At 39.5% G+C, this 19862-nt stretch overlaps 1 protein-coding gene across 1 annotated transcript; it reads right to left on the reverse strand.

Annotated features, from left to right (window-relative positions):
* Window positions 1–5889: 5889 nt before the first annotated feature.
* Window positions 5890–18845, reverse strand: tes (testis derived transcript (3 LIM domains)). The gene is made up of 7 exons (XM_030732522.1): window positions 18674–18845; window positions 14646–14731; window positions 11612–12107; window positions 9811–10488; window positions 7975–8190; window positions 7673–7831; window positions 5890–6591 (listed from the first exon to the last, which is right to left on the reverse strand). Exons 1-7 carry the CDS (start codon window positions 18698–18700, stop codon window positions 6400–6402), a joined length of 1854 nt encoding a protein of 617 aa, XP_030588382.1. The 5' UTR covers window positions 18701–18845; the 3' UTR covers window positions 5890–6399.
* Window positions 18846–19862: the final 1017 nt, after the last annotated feature.

Raw genomic sequence — 19862 nt, forward strand, 5'->3', positions numbered from 1 at the left:
ATGTGCACTATATTTCCAAAAGATATTTCCTCACTTGCTGACTATTGCTTCTGGTCAGATTGTGCTCCATATTAAGGCATCTGCATTCAGTCTATTCTCTACTGATCCTGTTTGTCACAAAATTAAAGCTTTGTTTAAATTTCTAAATGGAAAACCACATCAACAATTCTACTTAAATTTTTACAATAACTATCTGGTTTCATGCAAGACAGCTTTCTTAGCATCTCAGCTACTTATAGTTCATACAGAGCTTAAATTTAATTACCAGATCCTTTCAAGTAGCAGCCTCAGAGCTTCCTGCCTCCAGCCCCAATTATAACTGTGGTGTTTAGAGCATTATTGTAATCCTTATACAGGATCACTGCTCTTCAGTTAGTTCAACGTAACACAGTTTATCTCAAAACCAGCAAGATACTCTGTGATCCTTTAACCTTGACTGGCAAGTTTTGTACTATGATAAAAGTGAGATGAAGCACCTCTGGAGACTGAGTTTGTGAGCCACACATGCACATAACTTGTCTGACTGTGCCATTAAACATGATCGCTCCTGTTGGCTGCTGGTTCATAGCCTGTAATGCCAGGCCTGCTCTATAATGACATTCCATAAAACTGAGTCATTCCTGCTCACTGCTTTGCTCCTCACAGGAGGAATGTGGGTGGTGAGTTATCGGAGTTTCTCGGAGCTGGCATTTATACCATCTGCGTTAAGATGCCTGCCGTGGCTGCTGTTTCTGCTCATCTTCAGGAACGTTTTAAGATTCCAGGGTGCAGCGTGTTTCTGTTTAACCTCAGAGAACTGGATGTTCTTTTTAAACAGGAACTATGAAGCCCTCACCTTTAAAACCATAAACCTTTTATTTATAATATCGATATAGTAATAACTTGCTTCATGTTTTTCTTCCACAAATGTAATGAAAAATGTGTCATAGTGTAACCCCATATTTTGCAGGCCATCGCTGTTTTATTTTTATTAGTGTGTTTCTGCCTTCTGCACCCTTCCACATCCTCTCAACTTGTTTAATCTGCACATGAGAAAATGTATTGGATGCATGAATTTCTCTCCTTACATTATGATTTTTAGTGTTACAAGAATGTTATCCGACTGCTCTCACTTCACATCCCTGTTCACTTCCCTCCTTCAGGTGCCTCAAACATATTCTTAAGTTTAATGACTGGTTTTATTTTGCAGTCACGACAAGAACTAAAGAATGTGAGATCAGGTGATCTTCAGGTGCTTTCACCTAATCACACTTGGGGCAGTCCTGATTGGCTGTCTCACAGAAACAGCACTGTGTGGACTTGAGATGGGTGTAATTATCCAGATGTGCATTTGTGAAACTATACAGTCGGTCTTGATCCTTCATGGTGTTTCAAGAGGTTTTCTTTTTTTTTTCTTCTTGTGATCTGAGCCCACTGTTGCCCATTTCACAGCACATTTCACACACCGTCATTATTTTTCACAGCAGACATTTTAACTTGTCACAGTAGGGTACACGTGGAGTTAATGAAAGTGTAAGCTCACACACCGCAAAAAATTAAAAACCTGAGAAATTCTAAAAAAAAAAATGAGCATGGGGTATCGGGAGATGGGATTAAATAAATTGAGTCTTGTTTCTTTTTTGTATAGTACTTTCTGAAAGCACTTTTTTCTGCTTAAAGGGTTCTAAACTAATACAGCTACTTACAGTAGTGCACTCAGTGTAGTGGAAGACAAAGATGCACACTGAATTTTCTTGGACTAGAGGTTTACATTTCCATTGCTAATGCTAAATTTCATAGAGTTCTTAATAGTGTTTTGAAAGGTTCCTCCTTTAATATTAGTTTACAAGACAGTGGAACATGGATTTGACTTCAATGTTGGTTGTCAGTGGAGCAGGGGTCTGAAATTAAACATGCGGATGTAATCAGGATATCCAGTCTATCACAAGATTTCATCTGAATATGCATCCTGTTTTCTGTGGAGAACAAAACAGAATGAGTGTGGGTTATCTACCTGAGATAACCAAAGCAACCTTAGCTCCATTTGAAGCCCAGCAGGGGTGCTTGTGATAAGCTTCAGATATGATTCCATGGAAATACTGTAGATACTTCCCTGCTGTAAGTAAACAAGATAAACTTGAACATGTTTATTTATACTTGTCACTGGCCTCTGGCATTACGCTACAGTATATTCTACAATATCCTGACTTAATGAAACTGATGAAATGTAATTCATGCATAAAACCAGACGCAGCCTTCTGCTAAGTTGCAAACAGTCTCAGGTGCTTTTTATATGTTTTTCAACATTGCTCTACTAGGACGAAAAACTAGGGAAACAAAATTCCAAGTAACTTCTAAAATCTCATCTTGATTTAATCTCATATCTCTCTTCATATGAATATAACTCACACTAGATACAGTAGATAGAGCTGCCCTACGTTCATGCATTTGAGAAGGATTTATGACGTGAACTGTTGTCAGAGTATGAATTATGGAGAGCAGATCTTCTGCAGACTTAAGTCAGAACTTTTCTTCACAGAGAAGCAGACTTTTAGGCAACTTTTAAACATATAAGGCAACACACAAAAGTGCCACTACAGATACGCAGATGTTGCTTTAAAGCTTATTGCAATAATGTGGTGCAAATTCCAGTGAGAGATGAAAGGCAAGGCATATTCCTATGCTAAACTACAGCACCATGCAAATATATATATATATATATATATATATATATATATATATATATATATATATATATATATATATATATATATATATATATATATAGAGAGAGAGAGAGAGAGAGAGAGAGAGAGAGACAGATATATATATATCTATCTATATATATATATATATATAGATAGATAGATAGATCTATCTATATATATATATACAGTATTATCACATTCAAATTCATCATGTACATATTACAGGAAGAAGATCCTTCCCTTTTCTCTACTTCTTAGAATTTTTAACTGTTTCAGGGAAAAGAGAAACTTGAATTCTATGATCAACAATGCAGTGAAAATGCCAACAATGACCTGGCTTCCTATGATGGAAGAACTGGCCATGGAAGGAATCTCTGAAATGAGAAAATCAGAGCAAGGCCACAGGAAGATGCTGGAAAGAGATTATGAATGAGTGACCCTGGAAGTGGTCAGGTAGTTCAGTCACATCAGAACTAGTAGAGTTGTGGTTGAAAGGGGGGAAATAGCCGCATAGTTCTGGGCTGACTGCCATTTAAGACAATGGCCCTCATCAGAAATGGCACTTCCTTGAATTGTGCACACTTTCCATATCGTAAATGAAAATACAAGCCCTTCAGTGGTGTTTTTCCATCATGGGAACCTGCCACTGACTTCCCAGAGTATCCCAGAGTGTAACAGGTGAGGTAACAGGGGAGAGTAACATGTAGGAGTTAAAGTGAGCAGCATTCAGAAAGATAGTATTTGGATTGCATTGTGATCCTTCTACAGCACATTAATACTGTTCTAAAGTATTCATGTATATCAATCATACTCTGCATATTGTGACATTTAGTGTTCAGTGTAGTGTGGAATAGTGACAACACATTTATAGCATTTGCAACAGTAATATCAAACACCCTGTACCAACAGGTCTGTTCATTTATACTGATTAGATATCTGGTTACCTTGTAACCACACTGGAAGTTATATGAGGTCAAGATAATAGAGACTCTAACAGATCTTTTTCACAAAGGAAAAGCACCACTGTAATTAACAATTAATGCTAAGCAGCATTAATGCTGCATTTAGTGGGTCACTGAAATGGTTCATTGTGACGTTTCAAGGTTATACCTGTGATTTTCCAGATGTGGCTGTCTGGAGCTATTTTCACACATGAACTTCAGAAAATGAAGTATAATCTTGTTGGGATATTTTCATGCAGTTTCAGAGCAACTCACATACTTCAAGTCACACAGACTAGCTAATGTCTCATCTGACTGACCGCGCTGGACATTTGCATGCACCTCTAACAGGTGCATCACCAAAAAAGTTCAGGGCTGACAGACAGAGCTGTGCAAAGGTTTTGAGCCAGTCCTTAATTCTTTATATTTTGCTAGGAAAATGCAACCTAGATGTGATATATTAAAATGTGCAAACATAAATTTAAGTACAGTATATCAAGCAAAAACAGCTCTTTGGATATTGGCTGCCTTTTGTTCTGTTTTCTGTCAATATGATCCTACACTGCTTCAATAATGTTGAGCTGTTGTTCCATTGTGTGTTTCTCTATCCAGGTATGCTTTTACTGCATTAGAAGTGTCCGAGATCATTGTCATGCTGAAAAATGAAGCCACTGTCAATCAGAGGCTTTCCAGATGGTACTGCATGGTGGCGGAAATTCCAACGCTACTTTTCTGTGTTCAAAATTCTGTCAATTTTGACAAGATCCCAAACACCACTGGCTGAAATGGAGCCCCAGACCATGACAAAACCTCCACCATGTTTTCCAGATGGCTGTAGGCACTCTCTCTCAACCTTGTCCAGACATATTTGGATTCATCGCTACATAAGACCTGCTGCCACTGATTTTCAGTCCAGGTCTTGAGTAATTTGACATACATCAGCCATTTCTCCCTGGTTTTCTGTTCCCCTGTTCACCAAAAATGAATTCAACAAGATATAAGCAGATATTTAATGAGCTCTATGGCTGATTTCCAGCCCATAGACATGATAGAACTAGTATAAAAGGTAGAATTTGGTCAGTGAATATAATCACCTTATGCATCTTTTTTATAATGCCTTACACCGAACACCACATCTGCACCAGTCCAGCATAGTGTATCACTGCAAATGTTACCACAGTACTGCAAGCTAACCAGTTCAGCCTGCACCAAACTGCTTAATACATGTTCATGCAACGTTTGAATAACATAAAATTTGCATACTTTATGTAGTTTTGCAAGGTTTCACAAAAACATAATTCAGCAACACATTGTATATCCAGTATCTAAATTAAAAGCAACTGTACATTATGTAACACACAGTGTGACAAGAAACAGTCTGTATGTTTTCTGATATTTGTTGATTTGTTTAAAAAAAAAGTTTTATTCAGTTTATGCTGCTTTTCTGTGGTGCTAGATAGCTGTGGAAGTATTGCAGTACTGACATTATATTACTACTGAGCAAGTGTCTTCATGCCATCACTGGAAAAAATGCCTGACTATATATAGCACATGAAAAATCAACTTTAAGCTACGAAGAGGTCACTCCAAATATGTTTCTGGAGCTACTTTTATCTCCTTGCAGTTGTATTCCTCTGCCATCACAGTGTCTTTAGACATTTGTGTGATTTCTATTTCTCCCAAATTATTGAGCTAAATCCATATGGTGAGATCAATGTTGCCTTGACCACCAAAATCTAATCACATCTTTCCTTGTATCCAAGTAAGCATTGTATCAAAAGTTGCAAAAACATTTGATACATTAGGTGCTCCTGACATGCTGCATTCAAGATAATGAACAACCAAAAAAGCAGCATATTAAAGTCTGCACTGCACTAGTTTTGAGCACATTAGCTACACAATGAGCTATTTTTAAGGCTTTAGTTCCACTACAGGCCCATCAGAGTAATAAAAAAGCTTTTATATGGCTTCACAAAATGCCAAATTAAATCATTATATTTTGTATACTCTGAATAGTTTGCTTGGACTGGACTTTAATCATTTCAGCAACATTTTCTTTAGCCACATGAACATGTGAAAGAAGTGGTTTTAGAAATACTTGTTATGATACTACAAGTCATTTGCACCTCATAAAACAATACAGTGATTGTCTATTCGAGAAGCTATTAGCAACACATTGTTCCCTCAATACAACTATAGAAATACTATTATCATACAACCTCATTGGCTGATGTACAAGAAAAACAGACAGTTGTGGAGAATTGGAGAAATTTACTTTTAATGTCTCATTGAAATCCAGAAATTTATTCTGAAGCACCCCAAACCTGGCTAATACTGATGATACAACTGCTGCAGGGAAAGTGAGTATCAGTAGCTTTTATATAAAAGAAGTAGTAAAACAGTGGCCACAAAAAAAAAATATATATTAACAGTAGGTTAATAGACACAGGTTTAACAAGGACAAAAGAATCTCATCTGTAAATAACAGTGCAAGAAAAGCAGGCAAGACACTTAAAGGCTGGAAACAAGGATGGAAAGTAGAAGTTTGGGTATCAACCTATCAGTGCTGTGGTCTTCCTAGGCACACAAAGGGTACCTGAATTCCAAAGGCTTCACTGTTACAGTAGATCACTATACTAGAGAGATCAGGCACTCTATTTTATGTTAACAATCCCAATCCTCCACTGCTCACTGCAGCTGTACCAGTGTTTTCTCTGCAACATTCTTGGTTTCACAAGTGGTGAAGAACATGAGGGACTCATCTTGGCCCTTTAAGCCATGATTTTCTTCTTGCACTCCACAGAACAGAACAGGAAGTTCTTCACTGCCATAAAGCGCTGGCCAATCAGGCACTTGGAGCAGCCGGAGCACTTGAAGCACTGCGGTTCAGCATGCCAGTGGTGATCCCCGTAGGAAACCCTTTGGGCCTCAGGCTCCACCGCATTCTGGCAGCATGAGCATTTCTGAGAAGAGGTAGGATAATGATGTCAAGTCACATAGGTGTCTTTTTACAAAGTTTCAGATACCTGTATTCAAAATTCTTTTTTTTTTTTTTTAATTATTCAAGCTGTTTAAGTATCTATTCTTCATTTTATTTCTCTTTAGTTTGCTCCTGGTGCCTGATTAATACCTGAATCATTAAAAAATAATGTTTAATTTAGGGGAAACTTAAAATGTTTGGCAACACAGTGTAATTACTCTCTTAAACAAAGAAGATATTCTTTAACTCTTACAGGCAACGGCAAGTACGAAGTTATATGAAAACAGCGGCTTTGCTGTGGATTATGTTGGATAAATACTATAAACATACAGCGAGTGCTTCACATTCTTGGCTTTGGGTGGCCAGCATATATTCCCATATCTGCTTTTCACAAAGTTTGACGAGTGTGAGACCGCTGCTGTGTAGCCCTTTGACACAAAGAAGGCATTGAGTCTCCAACCTACTGACCTCAGTGTTCTTTTGAGAAGCTAAAATATTCAGTGGGATCAAATCTAAGATCTTCTTGTTATTAAAGCTCATTTAGGTGTTTAAAGACAAAAATGTGCACTCGGGGAGCTGAAATTTGGTATGTTATTATATGTATATTTGGACACAGCTTCCTACTAATAAATCCTAAAGATTGAACTGCACTAACAAACCTGAACAGTATGACCAGCTGCCACATGCTGCTGCTCATTTGTGTGCAGCAAAAGAGCTTCAACTTGTCAAAACATAACCACTGGAGTGGCTCAGAAGGTAGAGCAGATCATCTACTAATAGGAAGGTTGGTGGTTCAATGCCTGGCTGCTCCAGTCTGCAAGATACTGAATCCCAAGCTGCTCCCGATGTGTTCATCAAAGTGTAATTGTGTATGAATGTTAGATTGAAAGCACTTAGATGTTGAAAGTACATGTATGAATGTGTGTGAATGACTCAGTGAGACATGCTGTATAAAGTGCTTTGAGTGCTCATGTAGAGCAGAAAAGTGCTACATAAGAACCCGTTCACTTACCAATTTACCATCTGTTTACAGGGATGAACCAATTGAAGAAACAAAGACTCACCACAGCATAGTTCTTCATGTAGCAGGGCTTACAGACAGGCTTGTCATTCTCCATGACATAGGTCTCTCCAGCCAGGATGCAGTCACATTCGAAACAGCAGAAGTGCTTCAGATGCCAGTTCTGGCCCTCAGCCTGAGTGTACTCATTACTGAAGATCAGCTGCAGACAGACACGTATCAGAATGTAGTGAAGGATGCTAATAAACTCTCAGCTATGAACGGTCACACAGACACATTCAGAATACTAACAGTTTTCCCAAATGACACAAGTTCAACTCAAGAAAAAAAAAAATATTTTCTGACCTCATCACAGCCTCCACATCGTGGTTTCTCACTGTCTCCATAGTGGCGTCCACAGTACATCTTGCCTTTCTTCCAGAAGTAGATCATGTCCACCAGCAGTTCGTTACAGGTACAGCAGACGAAGCATGCCGGGTGCCACATCTTATCATAGCCGGCCCGCTCAGCATAGACAGCTGGCTCACCCTGACGCATGGGCTGCTGGCACTGATGGCATGACTTTAAGGGGAAGTAGGGAAGGACAGAAAATTGGCATGGATCTACACTTCATTATGATAACATAATCAGAGCTAAAATAGGAAAGGTGTTCTATTATGTGAAAGAAAAATTGAAAACAGTTTGATACATCTTGTTCTGAATAGGTTTTCTTACAGCCCATTTGGCCCGAATAAACAATCATTATGAAGCATTTCTTGATAGGTTTCCACAAAGGGTAATATCTCTCTCTGAATCCATTGCCAAGTGAAGTTGAGCCTCTTTGATTTCACAAAGAAACATGGGAACTTTCTGGCTGTACCCTTTGCCAGAAATTGGTGGAATTTCCCTTTTTAAATACAAACTTAAAAACGCTGTGAGATCGCACTGGTGTTTAATTACAATGAGGTGACTGCTGATGTAGAGGTTAAACAAGTCAGGAGAGAAGAGTCTGTTATGATCCAGTGAAAAATTACAAGGAGGGATTAAACTTTAGAACAAGACGGCACATGAAGAAAAGTACAGGGGAAAATGATCTTATTCCACCACTACTGAAACTCTTGCATAACCAGTCCTGTTTTTTTGAAATGCATAAATCGCAGTAAAACAAAAGCAGGAATAAATAAAAATCCACAGAAGAGGAATTCACTGCAGATGGTAAGGATGAGAAAAACGTCAGCTGTGACTCATGCACTACTGCCAAATAAATACCCTTCATCCTGAAAGGGGAAGGTTGGTCTTTTGGCTCCACCCAGTGTTCAGTTGTAGAATTACTAATGACAGTCATGGAATGAGCGAAGAAACGGCTACATCTACTTAATCACATCAACTAAGTCATATCGCAGTCAGAGTTAATAAATAATGTAGTGATACTAAAATCTAATGTAACTGCTATAACATTTTACAGGAGTTAATCACACCTTTAAGGAAACATTTTATGACTGATCTCTCAGCTCAACACCTCCTCAAAAGGGTTCCCAGAATAATGTGACTGGCAGAAAGATGATTAAGAGCTCAAGAAAATAGAGAAACATCATACTATTATTGTTCTATTATTTTATGCTACCTAAAGCTAATTTTTATTACAATTATAATATAATATAATAAAGCATTTATTTATTAATAATACACACATTTAAATTTTTTGCTCCTTTTGTACACTTGCGGTCTTCCTCAACTTCCCTACACCTGTTTTGAGTGCAAACACACAGAAATGAAAGGCTGGATTAAAATGATGCTTTCCCCCCTAAATTTTATTATAGATATTGCAATAATATTGTATTTTTTGGGCCATAAGTCAGTTAATATCTGATATTGTGACAGCCCTGATTCTGTATTATTGCCTGATAAATGGTTACCTATGAGTCAGTCCACTGAAAGTTAACAAATTTAGCTTTCATTAATAAATCAAAAACTAACTTTATATTTGAAGACTTTAATTTTGTATTACGTAAAACTGCGAGTGAACAGTTTTTTGTTTGCATGTTTTGCTTTCATCTGCCATATTGTAACATATCAATATCAAAAAATATTTGTACTTTTTAGATTTTAACTTAATTTTATTTTATTGCAGATGGTCAGTCAACGGAGGGGAAAACACACAAGCAGATAATAAAATAAATAAATAAAATAAAAACTTCTTACAAAGTTCTGTTGTGGTAGTGTAGCTTGCTGAGCTCCAGGGACACCCATGGCTCCAGCGGTGGCAGCAGTACCCATGGCTCCTCCAGCTGGCCCAGAGCCTGCAGATAGTCCTGAGAGTGGCCGACCACTACCAGCTCCAACTCCACCTTTCGCAGGTCCAAAGCCACCACCAACTCCAGCCCCAACACCAGGTCCTTCAGTCCCCAGTCCAGAGCCAATAGTCCCTGGTCCAGAGCCATTTCCAGGCCCAACACCAGGTCCTGCAGCTCCAGGTCCTGAACCAAATCCAACTCCAGCAACCCCATCCTCTGGTTTAGAGCCAGGCCCTCCAGCTCCACCACTAGTCCCAGCAGCAACACCAGCTCTAGGTCCAAACCCACCCCCTCCTGGACTGGGTGCTCCTCCAACCCCAACACTGACTCCACCTGGCCCCCCTGCCTGAACCAGAGCCATCTCTTCAGGCAGGATGACATCTCCAACCCCCAGGGCCTCATCCTTGTACTTTCGCACGTACTGCTGCATCTGCTTGACCTCAGCAGGGCTCAGCTCATGACACCTGGAGGGGTCCTGGTCATGCTCGGGCAGCTGTCGGGCCATTTGCTGCCGACGGTAAGCAGCTCCCTCTGTGCCAGCTACTGGACGTTTCTCTGGTGGGAGCAACTCAATATAACGCACAGCCTGTAAGGGAGGCAGACAATAAAAGACTTAAATTCACCTCGAAGGGGATAAAAAAAAATGTGAAGGACAGATTTGAAAGAAAGCAAGAGGAAGCTGTCTTGTCCTGTAGAGAGAAAACAAGCAAGCCATGGGCTCTACAGATATAGCATCAGACTCAACAAAGACAAGAAGGGTGAGTCAATGTCAGACAAGATTAATGCATTGGTGAGAGATGCTGGTAACAAAAAAAAAAAAGCCTCCTCTTTTTACTGTAATCATCAGTGCTTCAGAAATTCCTGAAAAAACAACCATTACAAATTAGTAAATAAAATATAAAAAACCATTTCAGAAAAAGCCTCCAAGTATCACTGATCCATTACAGGGAAACAGACCTTGTGTTCTAAGACAGCAATTTAATGTATCTGGCCTGTGGGTTTCCTCTATGGTAGTAGTTAGACAAGGAGTTTCTAATGCCGTTTAAACAGTTCAACAAGCATAATACCATAAAAAAAAAGCAACAGCAAAAAGTGAGTCAGCTTATCTCCCCTTCAAGGTCATCTCTTTGTGTACCTCTGGGTCACTTCCAGGGTGGCTATTATTTTTAGAACAATATCAGGAAGTCTAATTCTGCCCACTTACACTTCTGCATCTGTGATGCACACTGCATCTCCCCCAGTGTGTTAAAATGGCAACACTTCACTTTAAATTTAATTCTGGAGGAAAGCATGAGGTTGTAAGGAAGACTGCCAAAAGACTTTAAAACTAATAGCTGCTCTGGAAGTGGCCAGAGGTGTGCTAGGAGATGATGTTGATGGGAGAACTGGCCAACATTAAACCAGGTTGGGATTTTTTTGTTTTGTTTTTAATCTACAGAGTTCCTAAATGTCACTTAATTTACAGTAAATCATGCAATGCAACTAATATTTATTGTAGATGAACGGCCAGGCATATTATCGTTCATGTTTTTTTCTTTTTTATGTCAATGAATCCTTTTTATATGATAAGACTCAAATTCCAAAACACAAAGCAGCAAATCAACACATTTGAGAAGTAAATATTTTACTATTTTTGTCTAAAAGAAAAAAAACCCCAAATACTAAATTTAGACTTGAAAAATGTTTTTATAACTAATATGAACTCTTACCATATACTTGTTAGCCACTGGTGGCGCCCACTCATAGGTGACAGTCTTCATTGGTACATCTTTAGGAACTGGCACTACATTGGCTGATGTGGCACTGACACTGACGGGCACTTTGCTAGCCTTGACTGGTGTAGCACTGGCTGGTACAGGCTGAACCTGAGCCTGACGCTGAGCCCCACTGGGTGCTGAACCCACAGAGGCTCCAGCAGAGGTTACAGAGCCAGCTGTGGCAGAGGGGGGCACAGAGCCAGCTGTGGCAGAGGGGGGCACAACAGTGGAGATGGCACTGGGTGGTACTGTGTAAGCAGTGGCAGGGCTGGGCAAAGTGATGGTCACCATGTTGCCCTGGTAGTCGGGGATCCCTTCTGTCTTCAGCTTGGCAATGAGGCCGGTGTACTTGGTGTCCTCAAACAGCTTGCCTACCTTCTTGTTCTCCTCTGAGTTCATCACCACATCGTGCTCTGCGAGGCCACATTTGCAGTTTCGGCATATTTTTCTGCAGAGAAGAATTTAACAAAAATGATCAGGACTCGGACTTTTCAAACATTATTATTAATAAATCACCAATGCTCGATTCAGTTTTTCTATTTGCATATTCTTCTTGATGCCTGCTAAATTTTCTAAATTTGAAGAAATCCCCACTTCATTCTGCTTTCTCTATTTTTAAACTAGTAAATAAAACTCTTACACTATTATACAAACACAGTAAGCTCTATGTTAAAACTGAACTCTCAGCACTTTTATCATGCCTCAACACATCTTTCTTCATAACTATGACATAATTTATGGCTATAAGGCATGCTCCAGCCCAAACAAGCTTTCAGAATTTTAGCAGAACGGGGGATACTTTCAGCTGAATTAAGCTTATATCAAATGACAACAACAGGCTCCACAATCAACACACTAATTTGTGCCTTTGGCAGGCATGTGATAACCTCCAGTTCCAGCCGGTTTGTAGACTTATGAACAAAACTCACCCTGAAAGCTCAACACTGGCCCTCAGACTGAATTCATTGGCCTGGTGTTTCCACCATTGCAATCGTGTTTATTCACAATGAGCCAGTCAGACATGGAACGCTGTGCTCAAAGACAAACATGAGAAGTGTCTGTTCTCAAGAACAGCATGTTCCCATTAGGCTGATGGCTCCTGCTGCTATAAGAATCCTTTTAATTAAGCAAACTGGGAAGTGGCCAGACTGGGTCAATGAGTGAAGTTCTTTTTGTTTGTTTTCCTTTTATTATTCCTGCAATGTCATACTGAATAAGCAAGCTTTCTGCAAGCCTGCTCTGCTTCATAATCGTATACCAGCATTACTGAGCTGGATGATGTATTGATATATTTTAATATACATAGTGATACATTTTCAGATGAGATACAGAATGCATTTTATATCACTAAAGCCTAATATTGCATCATAGAAAACTCAAGTTGAAGAATAAATCTCAAAGTTCAAAGCTATGCACTTTGTCTACTGTTTCCATACTTGTAATTATAACAATGTGTCATTTCTACAAGTCAACAAAGAAAGAAACTGCCTTTGACTAATACGGTAATTTCCACATGGGAGTTGTTGGTCTCCTGCTTCTACAAGAACAATGCTGGTTTCCTTTTTTTTCCAACACCAGAAGAAAATAGTGAAAATGTTCTAAACATGCAGCTAAAGCAGTGCTTATCTTCAGTGCAGTCTGTTAGGAGACATGCCGCCTACCATACACTATAAATAATATACTTTGTGGATCAGAAGCTTCTACAGTCCCATTTCAAAAAAGCTGAATTATCCGTAATGAAAGAAAAGAGTTTCTCAAGCCAAAGAATTATCGTCAGAAAGAAAGAAGTAAAACACTCCTGCCAAGAGACGGGAGACTGCCTGAGACATTGCTTGACAATAGTGAGGTACACTATAGCGCCAGAAGTATTCTTCTAGTGGCCCATGTGTGAGGTCAGACACTGAGGCCTGGCTCACAGTCTCCGCTCTAATTCATCCCAAAGGTGTTCTGTCGGGTTGAGGTCAGGACTCTGTGAAGGCCAGTTAAGTTCTTCCACACCAAACTCACTCATCCATGTCTTTATGGACTTGCTTTGTGCACTGGTGTGCACTCATGTTGGAAGAGAAAGGGGCCATCCCCAAACTGTTCCCACAAAATCTTGGTATGCTGAAGAGTTCATTAGGAGTTCCTTTCACTGGAACTAAGGGACCCACCTCCTGAAAAACAACTCTACACCATAATTCACACATTGGCACAATAAAGTCAGACAAGTACCGTTTCTCCTGGTAACCACATAACCCAGACAGGATTGCCAGACAAAGAGCACCATTTGTCTCTCTGGAGAACACGTCTCCTGCTCTGGAGTCCAGTGGCAGTGTGCTTTACACCACTGCATCCGGCGATTTAAGGCTTGGATGTAGCGGCCGAGGAAACCCAGTCCATGAAGCTTTCTACACACTGTTCCTGAGCTAAACTGAAGGCCACATGAAGTTTGGAGGTCTACAGCAATTGAAAAGAAAGATGGCGGCCTCTGTGCACTATATGCCTCAGCATTCACTGTCATTTTATTTGGCCTACCAGTGCATGAATGAGCTGCTGTCATTCCCAATTGCTTCCACTTTGTTATAATCCCACTAACAGTTGACTGTGGAATATTTAGTAATGAGGAAATTTCACAACTGGACTTGTTGCACAGGTGGCATCCTTTTACAGTAGCACGCTGGAATTCTCTGAGCTCCTGAGAGCATCCCATTCATTCACTAATGTTTGTAGAAGCAGTCTGCATGCCTAGGTGCTTGGTTTGATACACCTGTGGCCATGGACGTGACCGGAACACCTGAGTGAATACTCTGGGCTATAAACTGCATATTGTTTATCACCATTCAGTGTAAAATCACTAAGGTATGATTTTTGGTGACTGAGCCTGAGGGTTCACTGCTTTCCTCAAGACACCCCCGACTCACTCTTTAATCAGCACTGTAAAAACAGGAAGTGAAGAAAATAAAACTTGTGAAACTGTGATGTTGGGCAAAGGAACTGTCCAAACCTCCAAAAATGCAGCTCAAAGCCCTCGCACTTGTCCTTGCATTTCAAACAGGCCGCTCCAGCGCCAAATTCATGGCCGAGAGTCACCTGTAAACAAAGCACAGAAAGGAGATGACAAGTGCTATCAGTTTTGTTGTCTGCTTCCTTTGAGCAGGACCCCCTATTTAAACAAGGAACACAGAATCATAACCAGCTTTATTGCCCAAGTATGTGTACACATATAAAAGAACTGGGCAGTTTTTTCTTTGCTCTCAATATACTTCACAGTAGACAGACAATAACAACACATATAGCAGATTTATATTGCTGTGTTGATCAAGATGTTATTAGGGATATATATATATAAGTGGCTACTATAACATATAAAAACACAAAATTAGTGTTTGATCTTATCTGACTGGAACGCCTGTTTATTGCCACTTAAATGGTGCCACATTTGTAAAGAAAATGCACATGTGCACGCACACACACACAAAAAAAACAGTATATACACAACATGTTTCGGTTCAGTAGCATGTATTGTTGATGTTTTACTGGAGAACAGTTGCCCATTTATGGTCACAAATGTCCCTAATGGCTTAAGGTGGACACAAATGGTTTTTGACATAATAGTGACACTTAATGGAAAATCATATTAATATGTGAAGAGGAACTTAAAGTATAAGACAGAGGAAGGAAATAGGATAAATTATATAGTCTAATGAAGAACATGTCTTTTCTCAGTCCCCCTCTCCTGTGCAAATAACATTTTTAGAAAGTGAAATTCATCTTCCTGTCACTTTGGTTTTTCACAGGACTCAAGATGAATAAACCTGATCTGCTCTCTGTAAGCGCTCTCATGTGCTGCAGCTGTTTGGTGAACCAAGTGTGATAGATTTATTTCTTAACTTTAGGTTTCTTTTATTAGAACTTTAACATCTGCTTTTCTGTTGCCTAATGTCAAACAACACTCATGTCCACCTTAAGCTATTAGGGCAGTTTTTGACCATATATAGACAACTATTCAATGGCACTAAAAGGCTGGTGGGATCTCATCAGGCACCCCTGCTGTCAAAAGAGATGTTTTTGACCCAAAAAGAAATTCACTGCTGAGGAATGCAGACAGACAGTTTGATGCCAGACTTTTAACATTCACTGCAACTTCCTGAGACTTTCTTCCTCTGGGAAATGTTAAGAAGCACCAAACACATGATTGAATCTCAGTTAAGCTGCACATGTACTCTCCTGCTGTGCATTTTGCAACAAGCGTAAATAGAATTTTAGGAGTAGCCTGTCAAACTGCAAAGGAAACTTCAAAAATCAGACCGAGCCTTTTCCTTCTCTGTGCAATAAAGAATGATGCTTTTTGGGTAGGGTTGGGTATGATTTTACTTACATTGTAATACTGACACAGAAATACCACTATAATTGTGGATAAATAAAAGTAAATAAAAGTAGTTGGACCAAAGTTAAAATTAGAAATATTTGGATCTAAAGATGAAACTACCTGATTTAAGCAAAAGTAAACCAGATTACAAATTTGCACAGGCGCTGCAAACTTCCAGCCCCTGATTCTCAGTTGATTTCACATGATATCACAAAATTGCTCAGGCTCTTGCACATATTCTCAGATTAAGGCGTGACGTGTGATCTTTGAGACCGGATGACTTATTCAAAGAGTCGTTTTAAGACACCGACTAAAGCACCGGTTGAAACTGCTCAAATGCAAGAGATTATTGCTGTGCTTTAAGGGCAGAGAAGTTATGTGGTCAAGAGCCTAAATATTATCTCAGGCATGGGGAGGATGATTGCTTTTGGCAGAGCTTACTCAGTGTGTACGTATACTTCCTTGGAAGGCAGCTACGCCATCTGGATTCACATCTCAAGTTCATCAGTGACTTTGTTTCATGACTACGCCTGCAGGGTGATTCATTTTGGTGACAGCACTTTGCTAAAAGCCAGTTCAGACACAAAGTCTATGATTCAGGTCCGATGAATCATAGTTGATGAGGCAATCTGTTTGAGAAGGGCAGAACTGGAGCCCAGTGGCAGCTCCAAGTCACTTTAGCCAGAGCTGACCAGCTCCTTTCAGACCATGACACCTTGTTTGTGTAACATCGGGAAGAAGGCAAAACACATATTTAAAAATAGATTTTGGTTTACTTTGTCAAATATTTTGCTTCTAGTGTGTTGGTGACAGCAGGAACTGTATGAAGGAAGCTGTATTTAGTTTCAGTCAAACTACTTTTAAATAAAACACTCCTCTGTAAGGCTGGAATACCTTCATAAAAATATGCCTTTGGGTCAGTTTTACTGCTGTTCTCTTAGAGACAGATTTAACTGCTCTCATGAGTCACTGGTTTGAACTGAAATCGAGCTCATAACACAGAAGTCACTGTAGGATTTAAAACAAACTGAGAAATCCTTTGGTCTGGAGCCGTTTCTACCACAAAGTCTTACAGAAGCTTCAATGATAGTTTAGGTGTTTAGGTAAGAAATAAACCCAGAAAGACCACCAGAGACTTCTAAGAGTGAGGAGAAAGGCAGTGCTGTACACAGTGCGCTCATAATCACAACTTATTACCTCAGATGTCTTTTTGAGTAGAATGCAGGAGCTTTATTGAGCATAATGTTACCGAAACACAAAGTTAGCTTTAAAAAAAAAAAAAAAAAAAAGGCAAGAGTGATCACAGCAGCGTCTCTGACTGTGAACCTGCAGCCTCTGGCAGACAGAAACCCTGCAGCTGTGGCTGATCTCCCCAAGGGATTAAAAGCAGATGTCAGACTGGGTCTATCTGGGTTATCCAGCTGCTCAGACCCACTTTTCAGCTGAGGGTTACTTCACCCCTGCTGAAAACTGTTTTGTCTCTGCAAAATTGTCTCTCTTTGTGTGCATGGATTACTAATACAGGAAAATGTTAAACGCTACTTTAGAAGTGACTGAAGCCATATTAAAACTGCAGCTTAATCGGGACTAATGCTGAACAGCTCATATAAAACTAACCACCAGTGTGGTTTTCTCTTCCACTGCTGCCAGATCTCTGCAGGTCTGTGCTCAGGTTAACTCCGCAGCAGTAAGTTAGAAACAGTAACTACAGGAGCTTCTATTTCTAACCTACTCAAGAGGTTATAATAGTGTCTACAGAAAATACTGACTGTTTGATATTCATCTGTATTCACTTTATAAACATTGATTTCTCAAACAGAATTACTGGCGCAGGGATTATCTACCGATCATAAGTAGACTGAGCAGAAGGAAAGCATGAGAGGAATCTAATGAATGCAAACAACGAGCATCTAAAACGGCCCCTGACGGGAAATGAATAACTTCACTGGACAAAGCGTGTACTGTCTGTCCTGACCCTAACTTTGTCTGGTCCCCTGGAAGGCCAGACTCCATCTAAAAATCATGAACTTCTGCAGGATCTGGCTTTAACGCTCAGTGACATGAGCTTTAATATCCCAGAAAGCTTACTGACAGGGACTTCTCAATTCGGCTGCTGGAACAGCAACATTTAATTAGGATTAAATAAACTGCCGTAACTGGTTTGCATTTTACTGTCACAACGATTTGTTCCACTTAATACAGAGCTGTGGACAGTTACCAATGCGCTTTAATACCACAGGATCAAAACAATGTAAGGGGAGGACGACTATTATCAGAGGTCGGGAGTTTGGTAGATCCGCAGGATGAGACTTTGTCACATTTCAAACGCAGTTTCTCACATGTGAACTTGTTCTGAGAGGGAAGTAGCTGCACCGGGCGTGACCGATGTTTTCTAAGTTTGTAAACCGATCACCACGAGTTTGTTGGGGCAATAAATATCAGCTGTCTCTTGACGTGAAATAACGGCTAATTAAATTTTTATTATTGAAAAATTAAAAACCGATATTTCTAACGCATGTTCTAAATTAAAACCGAAACTCAAACTCTAAAACGAGCTAAAACACTAACTTTTTTCCGCCACCTGCCCCCTTGCTCTGCACACCTTAAGGGCGTTCCCTGGCCAGTCTGAAATATCCACGGAGAACACGGGGGGCAAAGCTTACCTTCTTTAATTCCTTCTCTATTTCCATTCTTGTTTCGTTTTCTCCGTCCAGAGGAACGTCTCTTTAAACTCTCCTTAAAATTCAAACACAGGCAAGAGGGGGCAACGCGGGGCAGCAAGATAAAACAAAACCTGCTCTCCCTCACTAGTTTCCCTTTGGAGGTCCTGCTGAGCTGCCGAGCCCGCACAGGTGTCAAGTCACCACAATCAGGTCCACAGTTTCCGTTTGGCCATTTCAAAATAAAACATGCGTTTGTGCACCGACGTGGCGTTTGGATGAATATTCAATATGACTGAAAATTCAAAAATATTTTTACAAGTAGTTTCGAAATCTATAAAAAAAAAAAAGTGTGTCTGAGACATTCCAAATTGGCCTTTTGTTTAAAAACCTTGCATTTTTGTCATGACTGTTACAGGCTCTATGTACTGTTCCAGCACCAACTGCAGCAAAATAGTTAAAACCTAGAAATTCAAACCAATATATGCCCACTTTAATTTTACTTTCAAAGTGATACAATAACCATAATGTTTGGTACAAAAACATTAAAATTAGCAGTGACTTTAAAATGCCTGCAGTTATGATGTGCATATTTGTATTTTTGCATTTGCATTTATTTCACAGGGGACACATATAAAATATTGCTGCACTTAAAAATGGCACCCAATGCAATGGCTTGTGGCTACATATTTTGCAGTCTTTTTAACCAGTGATGATTTTGAGATACAACACTGATACAAACATAAACATAAACATCATAGATGAGCCAGTATTAATCAGATAAATGTATGTCATCACTTTCATGTATTGTTCCATGATCTATATCAGCAATGCCGGTTGGAAGCAGTAGCTATTTATGGCACAAAGTGAGCAAAGTCATATGCTTCATGGTGTCAAGCATGCTTGACACCATGAAGCATATGACCTTGCTTAAAATGGACCTATTGTATTGTATAGGTGACTTCATTCACCAATGCAATACAATAGGTCCATTTTAATTCACTTTATTAATTTTAATTTTATTAATGATGTATTTGTTTATTTCATTTTTGCCCTCCTGCAACTCCAGAGCAATGAATAAAAACAGAAAAAGAGGTTTCAGAAAAGAATTTACCAACTAAGAGTCTTCTCTTGTTCTCTTGAGTCTTCTCGGTGCTACAAAAACATCCACTTTTATTCAAATTCACTTTCA

The sequence above is a fragment of the Archocentrus centrarchus genome, chromosome 6 (assembly GCF_007364275.1).
Source record: "Archocentrus centrarchus isolate MPI-CPG fArcCen1 chromosome 6, fArcCen1, whole genome shotgun sequence".
NCBI classification, from domain to species: Eukaryota; Metazoa; Chordata; class Actinopteri; order Cichliformes; family Cichlidae; genus Archocentrus; species Archocentrus centrarchus.

Coding starts and splice junctions, on each gene's coding strand:
- tes (XM_030732522.1), bottom strand. CDS start 18,700: ATGGAAATAGAGAAGGAATTAAAGAAG. Junction 14,732..18,673: donor TAGAGAAGGAATTAAAGAAG/GTAAGCTTTGCC, acceptor CTTTGTTTACAG/GTGACTCTCGGCCATGAATT. Junction 10,489..11,611: donor CAGTGGCTAACAAGTATATG/GTAAGAGTTCAT, acceptor CCTCCCTTACAG/GCTGTGCGTTATATTGAGTT.